General features: G+C 60.3%; 1 protein-coding gene across 1 annotated transcript in view; it reads left to right on the forward strand.

Annotated features, from left to right (window-relative positions):
- The window catches only part of ACOX3 (acyl-CoA oxidase 3, pristanoyl), a 48,027-nt gene extending 45,788 nt beyond the window's left edge, over window positions 1–2,239 (forward strand). Inside the window, exon 18 of the mRNA XM_079919899.1 lies at window positions 1,510–2,239. Within this exon, the coding sequence (XP_079776025.1) occupies window positions 1,510–1,629 (120 nt within the window). The 3' untranslated portion in view covers window positions 1,630–2,239. The remainder of the gene's footprint in view (window positions 1–1,509) is intronic.
- The last annotated feature ends 18,814 nt before the right edge of the window (window positions 2,240–21,053 follow it).

The following is a 21,053-nucleotide window of genomic DNA, read 5'->3' on the forward strand; positions in this document are numbered from 1 at the left end:
CCCGAGGCTTCACCCAACAGAGTGCCTGACGCAGTGTGCATTCCTCCTAGTGTTAAGGGCTGAGGTTTGAACTAGGTGCTCCTAGGTGAGAAATTCATTTTATTTTATTTTTAATGTCAGGCATTACTTTTTATAAATTTATTTATTTACTTATTTTTGGCTGCGTTGGGTCTCCATTGCTGTGCGCGGGCTTTCTCTAGTTGCGGCGAGCGGGGGCCACTCTTCGTTGCGGCACGCGGGCCTCTCACTGCGGTGGCTCCTCTTGTTGTGGACCACGGGCCCTAGGTGCACGGGCTTCAGTAGTTGTGGTGCGCGGGCTTCAGAAGTTGTGGCGCACGGGCTGTAGAGCGCAGGCTCAGTAGTTGTGGCACGTGGGCTCAGTAGTTGTGGCTCACAGGCTGTAGAGCGCAGGCTCAGTTGTAGCACACGGGCTTCAGTAGTTGTGGTGCGCGGGTTCAGTAGTTGTGGCTTGCAGGCTCTAGAGCGCGGGCTCAGTAGTTTTGACACGCAGGCTTCAGTAGTTGTGGCGCACAGGCTCAGTAGTTGCGGCACACGGACTCTAGAGCGCAGGCTTAGTCGTTGTGGCTCACGGGCCTAGTTGCTCCGCGGCGTGTGGGATCGTCCCGGACCAGGGCTCGAACCCATGTCCGCTGCATTGGCAGGCCGATTCCTAACTGCTGCGCCACCAGGCAAGTCCCAGAAATTCATTTTAGATGAGCAAGCACAGCTGTAGGAGATTGAGATCATCAGTAAGTGAAGCGTAACGCTCCAGGCTGTGCAGTGTCGCCTCGGGTTGATGACCTGTGGAGACAGAGCCTGTCCTTGTGTCTCCCTGGGAGCCAGGAATAGCAGAGCGTGGGCAGAACTGCTGAGTGTGCTTAGCAGGTGCAGGGGAGGGTGGCTTCTTAAGAGCAACATTTGCCAGCATCAGCCAGATACGAAACCGGCCCCTTCCCTGTCTCCACGGACCTCAGCCTGGACGCTGGCCGTGCTGGGAGCAGGGAGGCGTCAGGCGGCTGCCTGCCACGCTCAGGACCTTCCTCGAACATAACAACCGAGAGCAGTTCCGCCTGGGGGGCCCTGAGGCGACGGCTAGCTGGCCCGGTCTGCACAGTGTGACGGGGCAGGCAGAGAGGGGACAGTGCGTGCCCAGGCCCTGTGGCCCAGGGGACAAGCCGTCACGCTGCTGCTGGGCTGCCCCGCCGCCTACCAGCCAGCAGCCGCGTGGGTGCGAGAGAAACGTCGACTTGCAGAATCTACCTTCCAGGAGAATTTCCAAAGCAAAGGGCGAGCGGGATGTCTTCATCATTAAGTGTACATTATTGGCCTTCATAGTTGCATTTTCACAAGTGTTCTCTACTGGCAAAGACTGATTTACATAAATTAAATTTAAATCATCTTAAAATGTTTCCATGAGTGACAGGAGAGAACTTCCTGGGTGTTCACAGTTGCACTGGCACACTCAAAGTCTTTCTCGTTACATACACGTGTGTTCTGTATCTTCTGCAGCTCTATAAGAACCTCTGGAGCGCTGTGCTTCAGCAAAGCAAGGTGCTAGAGAGGGCGTCGTGGTGGTCGGAATTCTCTGCCAACAAGCCCGTCATAGGAAGCTTGAAATCCAAGCTGTAGTCGCACTGGCTAACCATGATGAAGCCGTGAAGACGTGGACCTCGAGTTCAAGTTCAGGAGGCCCCAGAGACGGCTGCCGCTCTCCGAACCCACAGCTCTGCCCTTGCCCGGCTGCTCGTCCCGTGGAGCCCAAGGCGGGACTGGCTCATCCTGGCCTGCCCCCCACCCCGAGTCCCAGCAGGACGGGTAACGCCTGAAGGGCAGGGCTGATTCGCTGGGTGAAAAGAAAACCTGTAAGATCATTTCTTCCTGACGGACTGAGCGCTTTTTGATAATTAGAGCTTTGTACGTTCTATTTTCATATGCTGATTGTGAAACTGGTCGTTGGTGATTCGGGTCGGGCAATATTCTACCTTCATCTGAGATTTCTTACAAGGCTGTTCTTCACTACGCCCTGTACGATGCCAGTCTGATTCTTCGTTCACTCTGGTTTGACTTTCTCATGTAATTAAATTCTAACCTTATTCATTTGCACCAGGGACCACCCGAATGACATAGTTGAAGATTTTGCAGGAAAAGAAAATCAGTTTGATTACTTTGTTGTGTAGAACTGGAAGCTTCCATCAAAGAAATGTTTCCAAAGGAAAAAAAAAATGCATAATGGTTTGAACGTCTGGTCGTCCTTAAGTTCCGACCTCCCAGCTGTGTACTTTGTCACTTTGTTACGTGAAGTGGTTTGTTCCTACAGGCACTGGAACACCCACTGCTGCCTGGCTCCGCGGGTGGGGGTGGGGGGGCGTGTGCTCCGGGTCCTGGGCGCCCTGATGGGGTGGCTGGGGGAGACAGATGGAGGGGGTCGATGGGTGTCTCCACCTGTCACTCGAGTGTCCCAGGTCAGGACGATGGCTGGTGGGTGGGTTCTCACTCGACACCCCGTCTCCGTTGCCCCTGGCCTCGGGGGCAGGGGAGGGGCCGTCCTGTGGCCTCACGAAGAGGCTGAGATGGAGGATGGAGGCTGACCAGGTGCGGCCCCCTCACCTCCTGTGTGTGCCCGGGACTGGCTCTGCCTTCGGCCTCCAGTCCTCTTGCCTGGGCGGAGGGTCTTGTCTGAGGACCAGAGGCCAGCGGGGCCTCAGAAGGAGCTTCACGTGGCTCCAGGCCGACCCTTCTCTGCAAATACTGGGCTGCACAGAAGCCTGTCCCCCGGGGGAGCCCTCGTCACGTGGTCTTTGTCTGTGAGCGCCCTCAACACCTGGCCGTCGAGGGCCAGGGGCCGCACGGACGATCTGCTCTGTCCCAGGGCTGCCTACGTGGCATCCCAGCCCCGGCTCCCTCCGCCCTTCCTTGGCGTGTCCCTCTTCCCTGACCGACCAACGGCCTCTGTGTGGACACGGATGTGGGGTTGGCAGCGGACTCCCTTCCCACCTGGTATCTGAGCCGGGGGGCCTGTCCCTTGCCCTGCTGAACTGTCAGTCGTCTGCCGGAAGGAATTATGTGACATGCTGCCTTTGCCACGTGCATAGCCCAGTTCCCTGGACAGCACAGCACTGACTGGCTTGTAGTCGGTCTTCCCATTGGTCTGGAAGCTCTTTGAGGTCAGGGACCAGGTCTGAATCGCCTGTTTCCAATTCCCAGCCCGAGGCCACACACGGGAAGTGCTTGGCAAGTGCTGGAGGGGGGCGTGGATGGGGGGATGGGGGGATGGGGGGATCAGTGGGTGGATGGATGAATGAATGAGTGAAGAAGCGAATGAATGAACGAGTAAAAGAATGATCGGGGTGGATTTAGAGGCTGCTGAAGGCGGGAGGACCATCTTGGCCCCAGTGCCCAGCGATGGCAGGTGCGGCTGTGGTCCCAGTCACTCCACCGAGTGGGGCTGCTCGCCTTCTCGTGTGAGGTTCGGGCCTTCCTGTCTCCACCCTGGCTTGTGCTGCTGCTTTGAGCCCATGCTGACCCCCGCCCACCTTTCCAGCTCCGGTACCGGCTGCAGCTCCTGGTCAGCCCCATTCCAAGGCAGTAGCCAGGGCTCTCTACCCTGGGTGGGGCTGCCTCCCCTCTGGATCTCTGGGACCAGGGATGGTCTCCTAGCTCTGCCCCTCACAGGGCGCCACCAGTGAGGTGCTCCGTGGAGGGAGAGGTGAGCAGAGGGGTGGGCACGTCCTTCACACTGAAGACCAATGACATCCCATCTACAGCAGACAGGATGTGTGGACCGCTGTGGAAATAATGCTGGAGTACAGCGTGACCAGACGGAGCCCACCAGCCACTGAAAAATCCATTTTTCATCTTGCAGTATCACTGCAGTTGAAATTCTTTAAAAATCATCCCAAGGAAAAAAAAAAAGCCAAAGCCACTGCTCCCCTCCAGCCCTATTAAATGAGCAAATGCTATTTCCAGAGCTACTCACTTGCCCGTCTCAGTAACCAAGTGTTTTTTTAAGGAGTGTGTTTCTACTCCTATGTAGAAAATCATGTATCAGATGACAGAACGCTGGATAAAGGCTTTGTGAACACAAACGCGACTTGGCCAGGGAAGCAGCAGTGGTCACGCTCAGCCTCGGTCATTCAGCAAGGAGATGCTGACCGTCCACGAGAACGTACAGGAAGGTAAATGCAGAAGGGAGGGCCGGGTGGGAAGAGCAGCCCCGGGAAGGGGCGTCCTCGGCACCTTCTGAATGGGCGGAGCTCAGCAGGGAGGACTTGGAGTCCGGGGGTTTCCCTTGTGACCACACTGCTACTGCACCTTGGATTTGATGTCCCTCTTCCCCAAAGTTATGGCCACACAAGATGTTATGGCCGAATTGTGTCCCCCCAAATCCATATGCCAAAGTCCTCCCCCCAGCACCTCAGAATGTGACTGTACTTGAAGATGGGCCTTTAAAGAGGTGATTAAGGTAAAATGAGGTCATACACGTGGGTCCTGATCCAGTAAGACTGGTGTCCTTGTGAGAAGCAGGGGTCAGCACGCAGACACGCACAGAGGGGTAACCACGTGAGGACCCAGGGAGAAGACGGCCGTCCGCAAGCCAATGAGAGAGGCCTCAGAAGAAATCAACCCTGCCCACGCCTTGATCTCGGACTTCCAGCCTGCAGGGCTGTGAGGAAATCACTTTCTGTGGTTTGGAAGCCCAAGCAAGGAAGCGCACAGGACCCATTCCCGTATGATCTCTGTGAGCCCAGACGGGCCAAATGATTCCACCTGTTTCAGCCGGTGGCTTGGTGGCTGGTCCAGGGTTCCTCTGGCAGCGGGCACTCTGCGCCCAGAGTGTGCAGATTGCAGCCTGTGTTTCCGCTGCGCAGAGGGAAAAGGCCAAGGGGACAGGGACTGTGTGTGTGTTTCCGGGGAAATCGTGGGCATGTGGGCGCTGGCTGGCGTGGGACATTGAAAGGGAAGCCAGGAGGAGACGTGTGCAGGGCTGGCCTGGGGACCGGTGTCCAGGTGGCACCTGACTCACAGCCGGCGTTCCCCTGCCTGCCTTTCTCTTCCACCAGCCCCGGGGATGGTGGCCACAGTGAGGAAGTGGGCTCTCGGGTCAGGCAGCCCACAGTCAGGGGCTGGGAAGCAGACTCAGGTTCCCCGGCTCCAGAGCGCACTGGCCTGCCACTGGGGAGAAACTGCAGGCCGTGTACATCTGATTCCAGAGGTAGGGATCGTCCCCATTTTCCAGGCGAGGACACTGCTGCTCGAGAGCTCAGGTGGCCAGCCTGCAGTCCCAAGTGCTTCCACCGTCCCTCGGGGAGGGGCTCCCGGGCTGGGGGCTGCAGCCCCTCCAGGGCTAACTTTGTGAGTCCAAAGGTGGCAGCAGAACCGTCGTGCGCTAAGAGGGTGGAAGAGGAGACCGGCTGCCTTGCGTTCTGTCCAGGTGGTCTGTGGTGAAATCGTCCTTCCAGAAGGTTCCTTCGTCCATAGCAGGGGCCTCAGGACCAGTGTGCTGGTTCTCTCTGGCACGCTGGGTGGGCGGGTGTTCAGAGTCACACTAGTGACCGTGTTAGGAGTGGAAAGCAGAGTGATCTGGGATGATTGATCCTCCCCAGGATGGTGAGGAACCACGGGCATCTGGCCGGTCCCCAGGGCGTGCTCACAGCCTGAGGTCGGGAGAGCTGCACGTGAGGAGCGCAGGTCTGGGGCCAGGCAGACATCCTCCCAGAGAGGGTGGGCATTTCCAGGAAGACGCCCTGCTCCCAGGGATGCCCTCGGGGAGGCGGGAGGCCTGGGGGCCTGGTGGCACCTCTGCAGGACCCTCACCTCTCCGTCTGCAGCCACAATGACGGTGACAGCTCTGCCGATGGTACCCGCCCCACCCCTACCCCCTTCCCCCCACCCCTGCCTGGCTGGCCCACAGGGGCCAGAGGCAGCAGAGACAGCACTGCTCAGAAAGCGGTGACACCGGCCCAGCCAGGGGGACACAAGAGCCCTTTGTGGGGACGGGAGGGAAGAAAGTGCGGGCATCCTGCCCAGCTGTAGGCCTCAGACGGTGTCTGGTCTGTGTTTGCACGACGTCCTCCTACAGCCAGGCTGGAGAAGCACCCCCGCGGTCCGGTCACCAGGGAGAGGTTTCCTTGCTCTGCTCCAGGACCACAGTGGTCTCAACAGATCTCAGCCTTGGACCAGGTCCCACGCTTCCCTGAAGCAACCTTGAAAACTCCAGGGTGATGGGCTCGGAGAGCCATGAGCGGGACTGGGGCAGCCAACAGCCACGGGCACCCTCCCCGCCAGCCAGCTCCACCCCTCCCCAACCTCCACCCAGGCCCTCCCCCACCTCCCTTAGCCCCGCCCCCACCTCCATCCAGCCCCTCCCCAACATTCACCATTTATTGAACAAACACCGCTAAGCTTTTGCTGTGCGCTGGTCTCTGAGCAGGTGAGTAAGTGGAGGTGCTCCGCGGTCGCCGTGCTCGGAACTGCCCAGCAGGGGGCTGGCCGCTGTGGTGCCCTTTGCTGCGGCTCCACGTCTCCGCTGACGGGCTCTTGGGTGCTGTGGGGGCAACGTCCGGGACACAGTGTGCACCCAGGCAGTGGGCGTGGAGGAGACGCAGCACATCTGCCACCGGCACGGTCGCCTGGCACTTGCAAATCTAGCAGAGCCGCACACAGCCCTTGACCCAGGGCGGCCAGGGGGGGCTACTCCTCCGCGCACGGCTCCCCTCGGCTGTGCCGCGCTCCTGCACTGCGGCATCCGCTCTCCAGCCCAGGCGGTCTCTGCACGGCCTGACCCGGGGCCCGCGGCCTGTCCAGGGCGGCTGATCCATCCCAGATGCGGGACCCTGTCCGACCCTTAGCACCGAGCCCTGGGCACTGTGGGAGCCGCCCTGTGAGGTCACAGCTGTCCAGTTAATTGGCCCGACTGTGGGTCAGGTCCAACCCTGGGAGGCGGGCAGGGGTGCCTGCAGTGGGGGGGCTTCTAAGACGGCCCAGGCCCCCAGGGCGAACGAGGGAAGAGAGGCCCCCTGGTAAACTCTGACAACTCCTTTGGCGAATTCCCAGCGTCCTGCCAGGCAGTACATTAACCACTCAGGGGCCAGCGAGCTCCGGTCCAGAGCTGAGCTGCAGCAGACGGTCTGCCACCTGGTGCGCCGAGGCTGCGCCAGGCCCCTGAGCTAAGCGACCGCTTGAATCCCCCACTGCCCCAGATTTCAGCAGGTGTGCTCAGCGAGGCCACGAGGCTCACCCCGGGGCACGTGACAAGGCCTGTTGCCTCGGGTCCCCAGAGCCAGCATCAGGACGGGGTGGGCGGGGCCGGGCAGCCTGGGTCTCCCTCCCTGCCAGCGCCGGGAGGATGGAGGACTGTGGTGAGTGGGCAGGCGTGCCTCCACCCCGAGAGCCTGCAGAGGCAGACAGAGGGCCCCACGCAGCAGGACGGGGACCTGCAGGGAGCGCCATTGCCCTGCAGCGCTGGCACCATGGGGCCTCTTAAAGCAATTTTTAAAAATTTCACTAAGCCACGATGACCATGCATCGACTCGCACCAGACGTCCGGGCGAACCCGCCCCGCCTCCCTTCTCACGGCAGCCGCTCATGGCTCTTGCCCAGTGTCCCTCTGTCCCAGCCTCACGCCTCCACTCTGCACCCCCACCTAGCCCGACTCCTGCCTCCCCCGGGCTCCCCCTGCCCTCAGGCCAACGCCCCTTCCAGCCCCTCCGCAGACTGTTTGCACAGGCTTACCCTGGACCCTCGCGAAAGCCACTCTCGGGGACCCTCCTCTGTGCTCCCAGCGCTCTGCCGTGCCGGCCACAAGCTAGGGGCTCTGTCAACAGCAGCGGAGTTTCAGAAGCTCTGGCTGTGAAGGAAGCTGATGGAATTTCACGACTTGCTACCTTTGTGCAAACTTCCCACCGCGGCAGAGCCCATGAACACAGTCCAGCTGAAACCACGGCGTTGTAACAGAAATCTTAGCCTAAATGGATCAATAGTGAGCCTTGGGCGTGAAGGGTCACACAGACACGCGGGGCCGCGGCCGCCTTCCTGATTCTCGCGTGCCTCTCACCAGACTCGGGGCTGGTTCGCGGACCCACGTGTGCGCGATTTACAGCTGTCATCTCCTCTCTGCGGCCGGGCCTGACAGGCCTGCCTTCCCAGCCTCCCTTGCAGCTGGAGACGGCTGTGTGTTTCGGGCTGAATTCTGTCCCCAAATCCACATGTTGAAGCCCCAGCCCCAATACCTCAGAGTGACTGCATTTGGAGTTAGGGCCTTTAAAGAGGTAATTAAGGGAAAATGAGGTCCAGAGGGTAGGCCTTTAGTCCAGTATGACTGGTGTCCTTGTAAGAAGAGATTAGGACACAGACAGGGACAGAGGGGTGAGCCTGTGGGGACACAGGGAGAAGGTGGCCGTCTTCAAGCCAGGGAGAGAGGCCTCAGAAGGAACAACCCTGCCCACACCTTGATCTCGGACTTCCAGCCTCCAGGACTGTGAGGAAATAAACTTCAGTCTGGTTCTGGGTTACCAGCACACCGTGCCTGGTGGGTCTGGCGGTGAGGTGTAATCAGAAGTTTGGGGGTGGGGTTTCTGGGGGAGGTTCTAAGAGAGGGATAGGCTCTGGGAAGCCCCTCTGCCTAGCCCACCTGCCTGCCTGTCAGCGTCGGGGAAGCAGGTGGTTCCGGGTTGAGGAGAGCGGGTTCCCGGGAGTGCTGAACTCTCCCCCTCCCTGGGGCGTCTCCTAATCCCTCCCCCACCACATCCCTGCCTCCAGGTCAGGCCCCCTGGGGGCCGCCACAGCTCCCGGCCCAGCGGAGGGCGGAGGGCGAGGGCGAGAGGGAGGCCCCCCGTGCTGGAGCGGCACCACGGGGCTGAGCGGACCTCACCTCCCCTCTGCACCCCAGCTTCCCCGTCTACCAAAGGAGCGAGTGTGAACTCAAAGCTCTACCCTGAGCCTTCCAGCTGACATCATCTCTCTCTGTTAAGGGTTCTTTTTAAAATCAGAAAAACAATATAAACACATCCTATAAAATTCTCAGCTCAAGCAAGAGAACCCCCCACGGCCTGAGCCACACGTCTCCAAACGGCAAATCCTTCATCGTGGGGCGTTCTATCCCGCACCTGCACCTGCGGTGGGTTTTCTGGACGTCGTTACACTCCGGGGCTCACGTGGTTTTTCTTGTTTCCTCTGTTAAGATTCGATTCTAAGTGTTCTCCACGGCACCGTGCAGCGCTCACACCCATCTTTCCAAGTGGCTGCGTGATATTCCATCCAGCACGCAGGGCCACGGTTGCTGTAGCCAGTTCCCCGTGGTCGGATGTGAAGGCTGTTTTCTGATTCCCCCCATGACAAATGGCCCAGCGAGGGGTGGACAAGGTCATGTGCGTGTCCTCCCCTGTGTATTTGGGATTATACGGTGCCCTCCCGGAGTGGGACTCCTGGGTCGAGGTCCATGCACGTTTTTGATGTTTACCGGCTCATACACGTTTGCTTTTCACACTTGTTAAACCCCGATTTGTCAAGTCAGCAGTGAGGCTTGGGGGTGCGGCTGTCAGCTTACCCTCCCAGTGCAGGCACTGCTGCTGCAGGACATTTAAATTTAATAGGTGGGCCAGGACTAGAGGGAGGCAGGGTGGACGTGGAGAGCGCTGGGCGGGCCGGGAGCCCCTGTGTCCCATCTCACCCACCCCGGTGGCTATGGTCAGCTTACCCCTCCGCTCCCCAGGTCCCGCCCCAGGGAAGGGCACAGCTGTGGGAGCCCCAGCCAGACACCCTGGGGTCACCGCTGGCCCCTAGTGACCTGGTCCTGACGAGGCCCCGGGGTGCCCCCTCCCTCAGAAGCCCCTCCTCTCCATGCCCACCCATGCACCTCTCTGAGCCAGCGCCCATCACCTGGGCCTGATGGAGAGGACTCCCCGCGCTCCCCGCCCCTGGGGGCCACGGGGGAGCTCCTTGGACTGCATTCAGGGTCCTTCATGGCAGCCTCCACGGCCCGCCTCCCTTCTCCCCTTCTTGCCCCTGCAGCCCAGTCACCTCTGGCCGCTCACCAAGCCCTTGGCCAGCCTCGGCTTGGACCCTCTCTGAGACCTTCCCCTGCCTCCGCCCCCCAGGGCACCCACCAGAGCCCCTCCCTCTCCGCTTCATCTCAGAGGCATGTGGGGACCCTCTTTCCGGCACTGGTCATGGGACAGCAGAGGTGGAGGGTGAGGGAGGCGGGGACTCCATCCCCAGCCTCTCCGGGCGGCAGTGATGTCAGAGCCCAGCCTGCAATCCCAGGCCCGTATTTCCGGGCCCGTACCTCTTCCCCAATCCCGCTGCTTCTCGCCCCTTTTCTAGAAAGGCTGGACCCAGATACCCGGAGGGGAGAGTGTGTTGACATCAGGGGTCCCGACCCCCACTCCCGGGATCAGGCAAGCGACACGAACCGCTGGTGCCTCAGTTTCCACACCTGTAAAATGGGGCGGCCCCGCCTACATGGCAGGGCTCCTGGGAGGGTTTGAGGAGATAGTGGGCCGGGCTCCTGTGAGACGTCTAGCAGGTGGTGACCAGCTGCTGCTGTGCAGGGTCACAGCGGGGGGGACGGTGCCGTCTGGGGCTCTGGGGGCATGGGGGGTGGCCCCAGGCCTGGCAGATGCTCAGGGTGGAGCCCCAGCTGGGGCAGCTGTGCACGGGCCCTGGGCTCAGCCCGGCCTGGCGAGCTGGGCTCCACAGAGCACACTGAGTGGCTGGTCTGGGCCCGGCGGGAGGCCCTCGTCTGAGAAGGCTGAAGGGAGCTCGATGTCATGCCGGCCTGAGCCCGAGGCCTGAGAGGGCAGGGTGGGCATCCTGCTGGGCGGGGCAGCACGGCCTCCCCCAGGCCTGCGGGAGGGGGTGGCTCTGGGGCCTGGCCCTGAGTGTATAAGCCGGGCCCGTGGCATCGGAAGTTTCTCCAAAACGGCCATTCTCTCCTGGCCTTGCAGCTGTTTTTCCTTAAAAAGAAAAACCCAAACCCAAACCAGAACAACCGAGTGGGGTTTCAGCGGCACGTTTGCCAGGCCGCTGGCGGACACGTGAGCAGAGCCAACAGCTGCGTTGGAGAAAGTCCACCTGACAGGGCCCTGCACCCACCCCTCCAGCTGCAACTGCTGTGTGGCGGGCCCAGGGCTGTCCTCCCACAATCCCGCCAGGTCCCTGGGAGGACAGAGGGGCAGCTGGGGTCTCCTGCTCAGAGCCTTTGCACAGACTGTTCCCTCTGCCTCCCACACCATTCCCTTCGTCGTCCTCCCAGCAGCTCCTCTTCCCAGACCGACCCTCGCTCTGCCTCCCCATATCCGTGGCCCAGGTGGCCCGCCTGCGTTCCACAGACGGCTCTCTCGCGGAAACGCGCTCTTGTAGAAGACGCGCTCTCTCGCGGAAGTCGGCTTTGTGGTTCCCCTCCAGGTTCCTCTAGGCTCGCGTGTGAATGACAGTGTCCGTTTAACACTTGCAGGACGGAGCGCTACCGCATTGGGTACCTGATAACTCCTGAGGCGCAAAGCTGAGTGGCCAGGGCCCGGCCTCTGCAGATGCTCCTTTGAAGCGGCGTCCTGATTACCAGGGAGGCGAGGCATCCTTCCTGAGGCTCTGCTGATGTAAGTCACTGAGGGTGCACAGGCAAGCCCACTCGACTGAGCCACACCTCCTCCAGGGAGCCCTCCTGGGCCCCTGGGTCAGCACCCCTACTCTCTCCATCAGAGCCCCAGCCCCCCGGCTGGCCTCCCTGCCTGTGCCTGCCCCCTCTCTGATGCTGTTGTAGGATGGGGGCACTAAGGGAGAAATCAGAGAGCACTGCTCCTACGGCGCTGACATCCCCATGGGGAGAATTAGATTAGAGTGTAAACAGTAAACAGAGCGTGCCGTGTGCTCTGGGGAAAGTAAAGGCGGGGCAGGGCTAGGCCTCGGGCAGCAAGGGCGGAAGCAGGGAGACAGGCAGAGGGTCCCACAGGGACCCACCAGCTGATGGTGGCTCCGAGCGAGGTGGTGGGAAAGTTCGAGGTCTGCGGGTGTTCAGATGCTTCAGATGGTGGTAGACAGAGGGGTGACAGCCGGTCAGTGACAGTCTCCAGGAGGTAGCCCCTGAAGGGATAGATTGACTTTGAGGGGGGCCAGGAGGCAGACTCGGATGGGCCTGAGCCCAGCCGTTTGTCACCTTGTGACCTGGGACAGGTGACGAGTCCTGAGTCCGCTTCCTGACAGTTCAGGAGACACACATGCCGCTGGACAGGTCTGGGCGCATCCCCTGCGCGGGAAGCCTTCCACCTGCAGGTCCGTGCTTGGTGCCGTTCCCCTGAAGCCTGGTCGTCTGCCGCATCCCCGGGCACCGCTTCCTGGGGCTCCCAGGGGTCACTCTGGTCCCCCAGCTCCACCAGCGTGGCCCAGCTCGCTCCTGCAGAACTCCCTGCCGCTGCCCAGTCCGGAGCTCGTGTCCCTGGGCCTCGGCGCCCTTCACCTGGGCATCTCCCGGTCCATACCTGCCCCACCTGGGAAGGAAGAGACGCTGGGAGGGGCGCCCAAAGAGGGGGTGCCCGTAATGGAGTGTGGTTCTGTGTACACAGTGGCCTGGGATCCTTCCCGTGAGCTGTGCCCTGGGCTGCAGCCGTCAGCAGTCCAGACCCGAGCCCAGCGTTCACTCCAGCAACGTCCTTCATTCAGCTCTTTCTACAAGACAAAGGAAGCTCTTTGGAAACACCTCACGTAGGGGTCGGGCATCGTTTCTGACTTTGAGGACCTGGTATCTCATCCCCCAGGTGGGCACTGGGTCCGGCAGGCCTACCTTCCCTCATCTCTCCCCACCTGCCCTGGAGCCTGTTCCCACCCCGCTGGGACCAGCCAGCTCCCGGGTGCATCCCGTCCCCGAGGGGCCCCTGGTCTTTCTCTCCACCAGACCCTCACCCCTGCTCCTTCTGTCCCAGGTGATCTCAGCCTGGGGGTCTCCTCCTCCCAGAAGCCTCCCCTGATCCCACCTCCCTTCTGGCTGTCAGGTACCACCCCCTCACGCCCCTCCCCTTGCCCCTGAGCTGAACTTGGCCTAGTGCTTTCTCTTTAATATCTGTTTAAGAAACAAGTCTAGAGTGCTCGTCTGGCCAGGCTCCGTTGGAAGCACCCTACAGGTAGTAAAGTATTTCACCTCCAGTTACTCTCCATTCACAGAGGAGGAAACCTGAAGCACAGAGAGGGCAGGTCGCTTGCCTAGTGTCACACAGCCGGCCGGGAGCAGAGTCAGGAGGCAGATAGGCCCGCCCACCGCCTGTCTCCCCTGTGAGTGTGTCTGACCCCTCGGAGGCTCTGGCCAGGCCTGCCTGGCCCACAGCGGAGCGCGGGTTCATGACCGTGTGAGAGATGCGGGTGCCCTTAGATCCGACCCTCCCCACCTTCCAGCTGAGGAAACAGCCCCAGACAGCTGGTGTCCCTTGCATGTCACCAGAGGCCACGTCCAGACCAGCCGGCAGCCCTTCTGAACCCAGCTGGCCCGGCCCTGGGGTCGAGGCCAGTGCGTTTACTCATGGCTGGGTGAGGGGGGTCAGTCACCCAGCTTCACTGAACCTCACTCTTCTCACCCGCAGGTGACACCCCAACCTTACGTGATTGGGGTGTGCATTAAGTCCTATAAACCAGGTAGCCGTGAACTTTAACTTCCCAGGTATCTGCTTGAGCGCGGGTCCTGAGTGGGTAGATCTGGGGGTGCCGCTGGCGAGCCCCCTGTCCAACAAGCTCTCAAGTGACACCCAGCTGCCCAACTGCGGTCACACTCTGAGCAGCAAGGACACGGGCCCAGCACATCGAGGCCCCTGAGCTGGCCCCTCACCCCCCATGTCACTGCTGGGGGCAGGTTTAGGGACTGGCAGACTGAACCCTTTGTGTGGCCACGGGGCTCACAGAGGCTAAGCGGAGTATTCACAGCTGTTGTCAGAACTGCAGAATTTGCCAGCAACATGGAGGAAACGATCCTAAAGCCCAAAGGACAGATGGACCTAGAAGCATGACTCTGCACACACGCACGCACGCACGCACGCACGCCCACACGCTCTGAGCGCTGCTTGTTCCCACGCTGGGGGCAGAGGGGCCAGATGTTGTATTTTTCTCAGAGCACAAAGCAATCTCGGCCCTCGCTCCCGCGTCCTCCAAATGGCAAAAATCCAGTGTTCGTTTTGCATCTGGAAACGGGAGGACAGAGTCCCCGGGATGGCCTGAGGGCGGCCAAGTCAGCTCAGTTCGGGGCACCCGTGTCGCCCAGGCCTGTGTCCCCTCCCCTAAGGGTCTCCAGATAGGATCTAAGGGGAGGCAAGACCAGGTGGGGAAGCCCTGGGTCCCACCCCGCACGGCCTGGCCGCTGTGACTTGCCCGAGCGTCTCGGGGCCCTGCTGCCAAGGCTCTTCCTCCGGACCTGCAACGGGAGGTGGACGTGCCCCATGGAGCGGGTACCCGCCACACTGCCTGGTGGTCTCTGAGATCCCCATCTCCACCAGGGAACCCAGGGCCCTTGCCTCTCACTCGTCTTCCCTCCCCCGTGCCTCTCAGGCAAGGCAGGGTCTCCATCCGCCTCCCCGGGCCAACTTCCCTCCAGCTGCAGTCTGAGCTCTCGCTTATCCACGGCTCACAGGAAAACCTTTTCTTAAGTCTTTTAAAATCACAGTTGTACGTGCGTATAATCTAAGGAGTTAAATAATTCCCAGGGCTTCTTATAAAACAACAACAACCCCTACCTCCCACCCCACCCACCCCAGTTATTCTTCCCCAGAGACGGCCACTTCCTCTTTTCTAAAAAAGTAATTCTTTTGGTATTTCTGCCTGTATTCCTAAATAACATTCTTGTATGGCTCCTTCTTGTTTTGTCAGCTGAATCAGGATCTACTGACTTCCCCTATGGAGAAGAGGCATAAATTTTCCCTCATCCGCTGCCCCTACCCCTACCACCTCCTTCCCAGCACCAGCCCTGCAATGCAGAGAATGTGGTTTCAGTTACCTTCACACGATCACGTAAACGGAGCCTACGGCAGAGCCAGGTAATATACTATCATTCCTTTTCCTGCCTTACCTTTTTCCCCATAGTTATCAATCGCTATGTCGTTTTATCTGTGTTTTTTTTTTTCTTTATGTGCTTATTTTAATCCAGCTTCAGACCCTCTGCCTCTTGTCTACATCTCTAGACCGCAGACACATTGGGTGTCCTGCACCTTCCTTGGTCTGGATTTAGTCCCTTGTCTTGGGAGCCTGTAGTCTGCTGGCTTTCCAACAAGAGTGCAGGGGAGAGTTCAACTGTCTGGAAAGGTCCGTGCCATCCTACACTCGATCGACAGTTGGGCTGGCTGTCCCAGGGCATCCGTGCTGCTACAGCAGAATGCCATTGACTGGGCAGCTTAGAAACAACAGGCTCGGTGTCCAGCGAGACCAGCTTCCCAGTTCGTAGATGCCATCTTTTTGCTGTGTCCTCATGTGGAGGAAGGGGTGTGTGAGCTCTCTGGGGTCTCTTTTATAAGACCACTAATCCCACTCATGAGGGCTCCACCCTCGTGGCCCAATCACCTCACAGAGACCCCACCTCCCGACACCATCGCATTGGGGCTTAGGATTTCAACCTGTGAATTTGGGGGTGAAGGACACAAATATTCAGTCTATCGCACTGGGTATAAAATTCTAATTTGAAAATCATTTTCCTACAGCAAAGGGTGGGCAGAGGCCAATTTTGCAGGAACTTCTCCATCATCTTCTAGTTGCTATGGTATAACCGCTGTCAAGTTCAAAGCCATCCGTATCCCTAATACTTCATGTGGGACCTTTTGCTCTTCTATTATTCAAAAATTAAAGTGATTAAAAAAAATAATTGTGAATGCTCTCATTGGGCCCTCACGCCTGCATCTTTCAAACAGGCAAAAGCAAGTCTTGGTTTCAGGTGTGTCCGGGGGAGCTGGCAGGAGTAAACCTTGGCTTTAGGTGCTATCTAGTGTGGAGCCAGTGGGTACTGTGATGTGAGGGGGGTGAACCTAATTGTCACGAATCTTACTCCTGTGGGGCTGTGTGCTGTAGATCTGGCCGCGGATGCTGCGTGGAGTGCCCGGCACGCAGTGGCCCTTGGCAGGGGGAGCGTCCAGCGCCATCGTCCCCTGCAGCAGGGCACCTGCGTCCTCCCCCCATCCACCCGCAGGAGCGCCCACCTGGCCCAGCCGCCTCTGCATCGGCCCCCTCCCGGGTCCCCACGGCCCTTCAGGTAGCTGACTGTGTGCATCTCAGGGTGGAGTGGGGAGCACATGAGGCCCCCGATGCTGCAGGCGACACTCGGAGGGAGGCAGACTCTGTCCCCTCCTCCCGTCTGCCTTGGGTCTGAGTGGGATCATGCTGGGCTGGGTTAGAGCACGGGTTAGAAGGTGAAAATCACAGGGCCACCCTCACAGCCATGCACACCAAGGTTAGGGGCTTGATGCCTTGGGCCTCAGTTTGCACGCCTATGAAATGGGGAGAGGAGAGCTCTTCTGAAAATTAAAGCGATGACGAGGCATGCTTTGATGAGCACTTGGTGGCACAAGGGGGTCCTCGCGCTCACCGTCGGACTGCCTGCCAAGGAGCCAGGGGTCCCTGGTGGGCCTAACACGTGGGATACACGCCCTTGAGGCTCCACCTAGAGAGGGGCCGGGCTTGTCCCCAGGGAGCTGGAGCCTGATGCAGACCGCGGCCCCCTTGTCCCCGACCCGGAGCTGCGGCATTCTGGGAGGCGGGGGACTCCCGCCGGGAACGGCTGGGCCACCCGCTCCCTCTGAGTTTCACTAGGACTTGTCACCTCCCTTACCCTCCCTGTTGGGCAGCGTCACGGCTTACAGTCCCCTTGGGACCGTCCCAGCCCAAGTTCCATCAGCTCACCAGGGTCAAGCCGGGGGACCTGCACCTCCCAGAAAGGAGATGGAGGAGGGCCTGGCGTGGACTCGGGGTCTGTGAGCCGGCCTGGGCTGAGCCACGGGCGCTGAACCGGGGGGCCCGTGGGCCTTCCAGACGTGGGTGAGGATCACGTCGGAAGCCTCTCTTGCAGGCAGGTCAGCGTGGCTACAGAGGATGGGCCCGAAGCAGAGATGGGCAGAGGCTGGAACCCTGGAATAAGGAGCGGGCCCTTACCCTGGGGACCCCAGGGGCCGCCGGACAGTATGCATTTCCTGGACGTGGGGTTGAGGGAACGGGTGGTGTCCAGAATGATTTCTGTGACTGGGATGGGGCAGGTGGGGCTGATGGGGGGAGGGATCCAGGAGGTCACTGGGTACCTGGCCAGGTGCTCTGTGTCCCCAAGGCCTGCCTGGGTCTCCTGGGTCACGCCTCTCGGGTCTCCGTCCTCGGGATTTTCCCCTCCCTGGTTCTCCACGGGTCCAAGCCAGCGGGGTCCTCGTGTACTGGTGCCTTTGCAGGAGTTTTGAGCAGCGTTTCTGCCGCCTCCTGCCCCCTCCGTGAACACAGTTTGCCAGGAGGGCGGTTTTCCTCTGCGTCAGCTTCGCCCCCCATTTGGGGTGCGCGGCTGGGTGGGCAAAGCCCCCAGTCTCTGCTGGGCTAGGTCAGGGCCGACTTCTCCAGCGGACATAGCGCCCACATACCTGAGGGCCTGACAGGCTCCTAGGGGCCCCTGGAAATGGTCAATTTTAATTTTTTTAAAAATAGAATAAGAAGTGAAAATAATAATAAATACATAATAATGAATCTGGCCTGGGTCACATTCATACTTGTACCAACACAGTTGTAAAACATAATGTTAATTTTTTTAATGAAGGAAGGAAGCCACGAAAGCAAAAGTACTGAGGTCGTCATACAGCCCTAGGCACGTGGGCTAAGTGGGGTGCACGTGGGGTGCACCCCTGTGCTTCCTCAGGACACAGGTCTTCAAATGATGACTTTCCGCTTCAGAAGACATTTACTGGGTTCATCTGGACCCTCTTGGTCACAAGGTGCAGAAACACAGCTCAAACCAGCTTCAGCCACAGGGTGACTGATTGACTCAGTGACTGATACGTCTAGGTGCAGGTCAGGATTCAGGCACTGCTGGATCCAGGACTCAGACAGTGTTGTCAGGGCCCAGGCCTCGCGGTGCCTCTCAGACGGGCTCTCTTTTCTCTCAGCAGTCCCACAGTGCCAGCTCGGCTGCCCCAGTGGTGGAGACCAGCCCTGGGAGCCCCTGGTTAGCAGTGAGTCATAGTTCTGTCTCGTGGGACAGGCGCTGGGCCTGGTGCATAAATGGCGCTCAAGCAGTGCTTCAGGGGCTGCAATGCGTTGATCTGACCTGTGGGCGGGCCAACCTGCTCCCTTCCTTCTACCTCCTCCTGCCAACCACAGGCAAGGGGTCGTCTGAGGGCAACCTCCTTGGTTCCGGCAGCTTCTGGGTGGGAGGTGGCTGTGCGTGTCCTGAGCGGTGAGGACAGGTCCCGACGCCAGGCTGAAGTGGACGTGGTGTCCTCACTCCCTTCCTCTGGGCGGCGGAGGCTCAGATGTTGCGTGGGGGATACGGTGCCTGCTGGTGAGCTGAGAGGAGGGCCGCCCATGTCTTCCTGGGGCTTGGACTGCACGGGGTGTGCGTGTGTGTGAGCGTGAGTTCAGTGGGTGGGAACCTGTGAGTCCGCCTAGTGTGAATGTGAGTTCAGTAGGGGTGTGTGTACTTGCTGGCTGGTGACCTCCTGGCTGCCCACCGCTGCAGCCCCCAGACCTGCCCGCCTCCCCCTCTCCCAGGGCTGCAGGGGAGGCCAGGCCACCTGGCACACTCCTGGTCGCCCCTCACTCCCGTTTAACGCGCCTTAGTGGCTCCTGCTTTAAAGCAGGAGGGGTTGGGAGTTCCCTGGCGTCCAGCGCTTAGGACTCTGCGCTTCCACTGCTGGGGCACAGGTTCAGTCCCTGGCCGGGGAGCTAAGATCCTACGAGCTGCGTGGTGTGGCCAAAACAAACCCAAAACCAAAAACAACAACAACAAAAAACAAAACAACAAAACAAAAAAAACCAGGAGTGGTTGATACCGCTGTGATCTGGTCCCCTAGGTGCCCTAGGGAGACCGAGGCCTGTGGTCCCTCTGAGGCCTTCGGGGTCTCTCTGTGTGTGGGTCCGAGGCCACCCAGGTTCGCCCTTGGGCCCCTTCCCTGTGCAAGTCTCCTGGCCGTGCCTGGGCCCCGGGCGGAGCCCAGCAGGGAGCCTTGTGCACGGCGCCTACTGGGCCACGTGGCTGAAGCCCTGACAGCCCGCTGCTTGCACGTGTCACTTCCTTGCTGTCCAGACATGCCAGCCGGCTGACGACGGAGGCCCCACCTGCCCAACCCTCTCCGTGCAGGGCTGTCTGTCCACAGGACTGCGTGTGTGTCCGCGTGGTGTCTCTGGCTATGGGTGTTTGACTGTAAACAAGTGACGCCCTCTGTCCCTGTGACCTCATCTTTCTGCCCACCTCCCTCAGTCCCCCGGGCAGGAGGCCAGCTCAGTTCTCTCCCCTGCCGCACAGGTGGGGGGTGGTCCCACGAGGGGAGGGGGGTGGTCCCACGAGGGGAAGGGGCTGGGGGGTGGCCCAGTGCCCTCCACCTGGGCCCCTGCCTGGGGGAGCCAGCTTGCTGTGCCCCGAGTCTCCCCAAAGGCCTGCGCTCTGCACCGCCAGCCCCCCACTCCTGCACCCTCATCGTGCGGGCACCAGAGCCGGGCCCGGCACAGACGCTACCTCACCCGCCCAGGGCTGCCAGCCGCAGGACCACTGCCACGCTGACCACGGCCAGCCTAAGAGAGGGGACAGAAGTTCCTGAGTCTGCTTCGAGCTGGGTGTGGGATCTGGGTGGGGTGGGTGTGTGTGTGGTTCATGCCTCAGACTCACCCTGCTGCTCACGTCACGAGGATGGGGGGGGCTCGCCCATGGGTGCTCTCGGAGACTCTTCATAGTGACCCTGTGGGGCAGAGCCCGTACCCATTTAACAGACGAGAAAACTGAGGTCTGAGAAGTAAACTGACCAATTCAGGGTCTCAGAGCCGTGGGTGGAGGGGCCGGGATGCGCTTCCCTGCCTTCTGATGACGGCAGGCCTAGTGACCTCCTGAAATGCCACCAACGGGCCTCAGGCTGAGTGTGGAGCCTGCTGGAGCCTTTCACTTGGTGAGGAGGTGACAGGTCGCTGTCTTCTGTGGTCCCGAAGTCAAGGTTGAGGCCTGAGCCCAGGGTGGGGCAGGCGAGGGGAGAGAGGCACCAGAGGCAACATTTAAGGAGGCCGGGCTCTCTCTCTCTTGGGTGTCGGCCTGCGAGCGGCACCTCCTCCAGGGCTGCTCTGGGCTCCTCGCTTTCCTTGCTGGTCCCCCCCAGGTAGGGGGTGGGCTGGGGGCTGGGAGGCATGGTTTGGGCAGCAAGGACCTGTTTAGAATGCGAGGGCAGGGGACTCCCCTGGTGGTCCGGTGGTTAAGACTCCGCGCTTCCAGTGCAGGGGGCGCGGGTTCGATCCCTGGTCGGGGAACTAAGATCCCACGTGCCGCGCGGCGTGGCCAAAAAATAAAAAGAATGCGAGGGCCAGCCGAGGCGCCCAGGACTCCAGGCTTTGATGTTCTGGAGTTGGTCTAGTCTCGCGCTGGGGAGTCTGATCTCTGGTTCCAGGAGCAATTCTCCCCAGAGGGCTGTGGTGCTAAATCACTCTCAGACTTTAACTTTTGTTTAGATACAGTTTGTTTCTTTCTGGTTTGAAGAATAACATAGTCTCATCAAACGTGCCACCTCCAGTGCCCTGAGAAGCAGCCTGCGGTCTGCACAGCAGCCCGGCTGACGGGGACAGGGGCCTGAAACCTGCCCTCCTCCAAACCCTCACCCCCACGTTCCGCTCCCTGCCGGCTTCTGGGGAGACGCTGACACCCCGGAAGGTCCTGGGTGTCTCCACCACACGGCTCCCTCACGTGCCGGCTCCGTGCAGGGTGCCGTCCTCCTGGGTCTGGCGCTCAGGAGGTGAAGGGGGAGGCCCTACCCTTGTTCCCAGTGGCTCACGCAGGGCTGGACTAGGGTGGGTGCCCAGGGCCCAGGTTAACAGGATGCCCGCTCTCGGGGATGTGCAAGTGCAGAGGGGTGATATGGGCATCATAGGTGCAG

This window comes from Stenella coeruleoalba (genome assembly GCF_951394435.1).
Source record: "Stenella coeruleoalba genome assembly, chromosome: 4".
NCBI classification, from domain to species: Eukaryota; Metazoa; Chordata; class Mammalia; order Artiodactyla; family Delphinidae; genus Stenella; species Stenella coeruleoalba.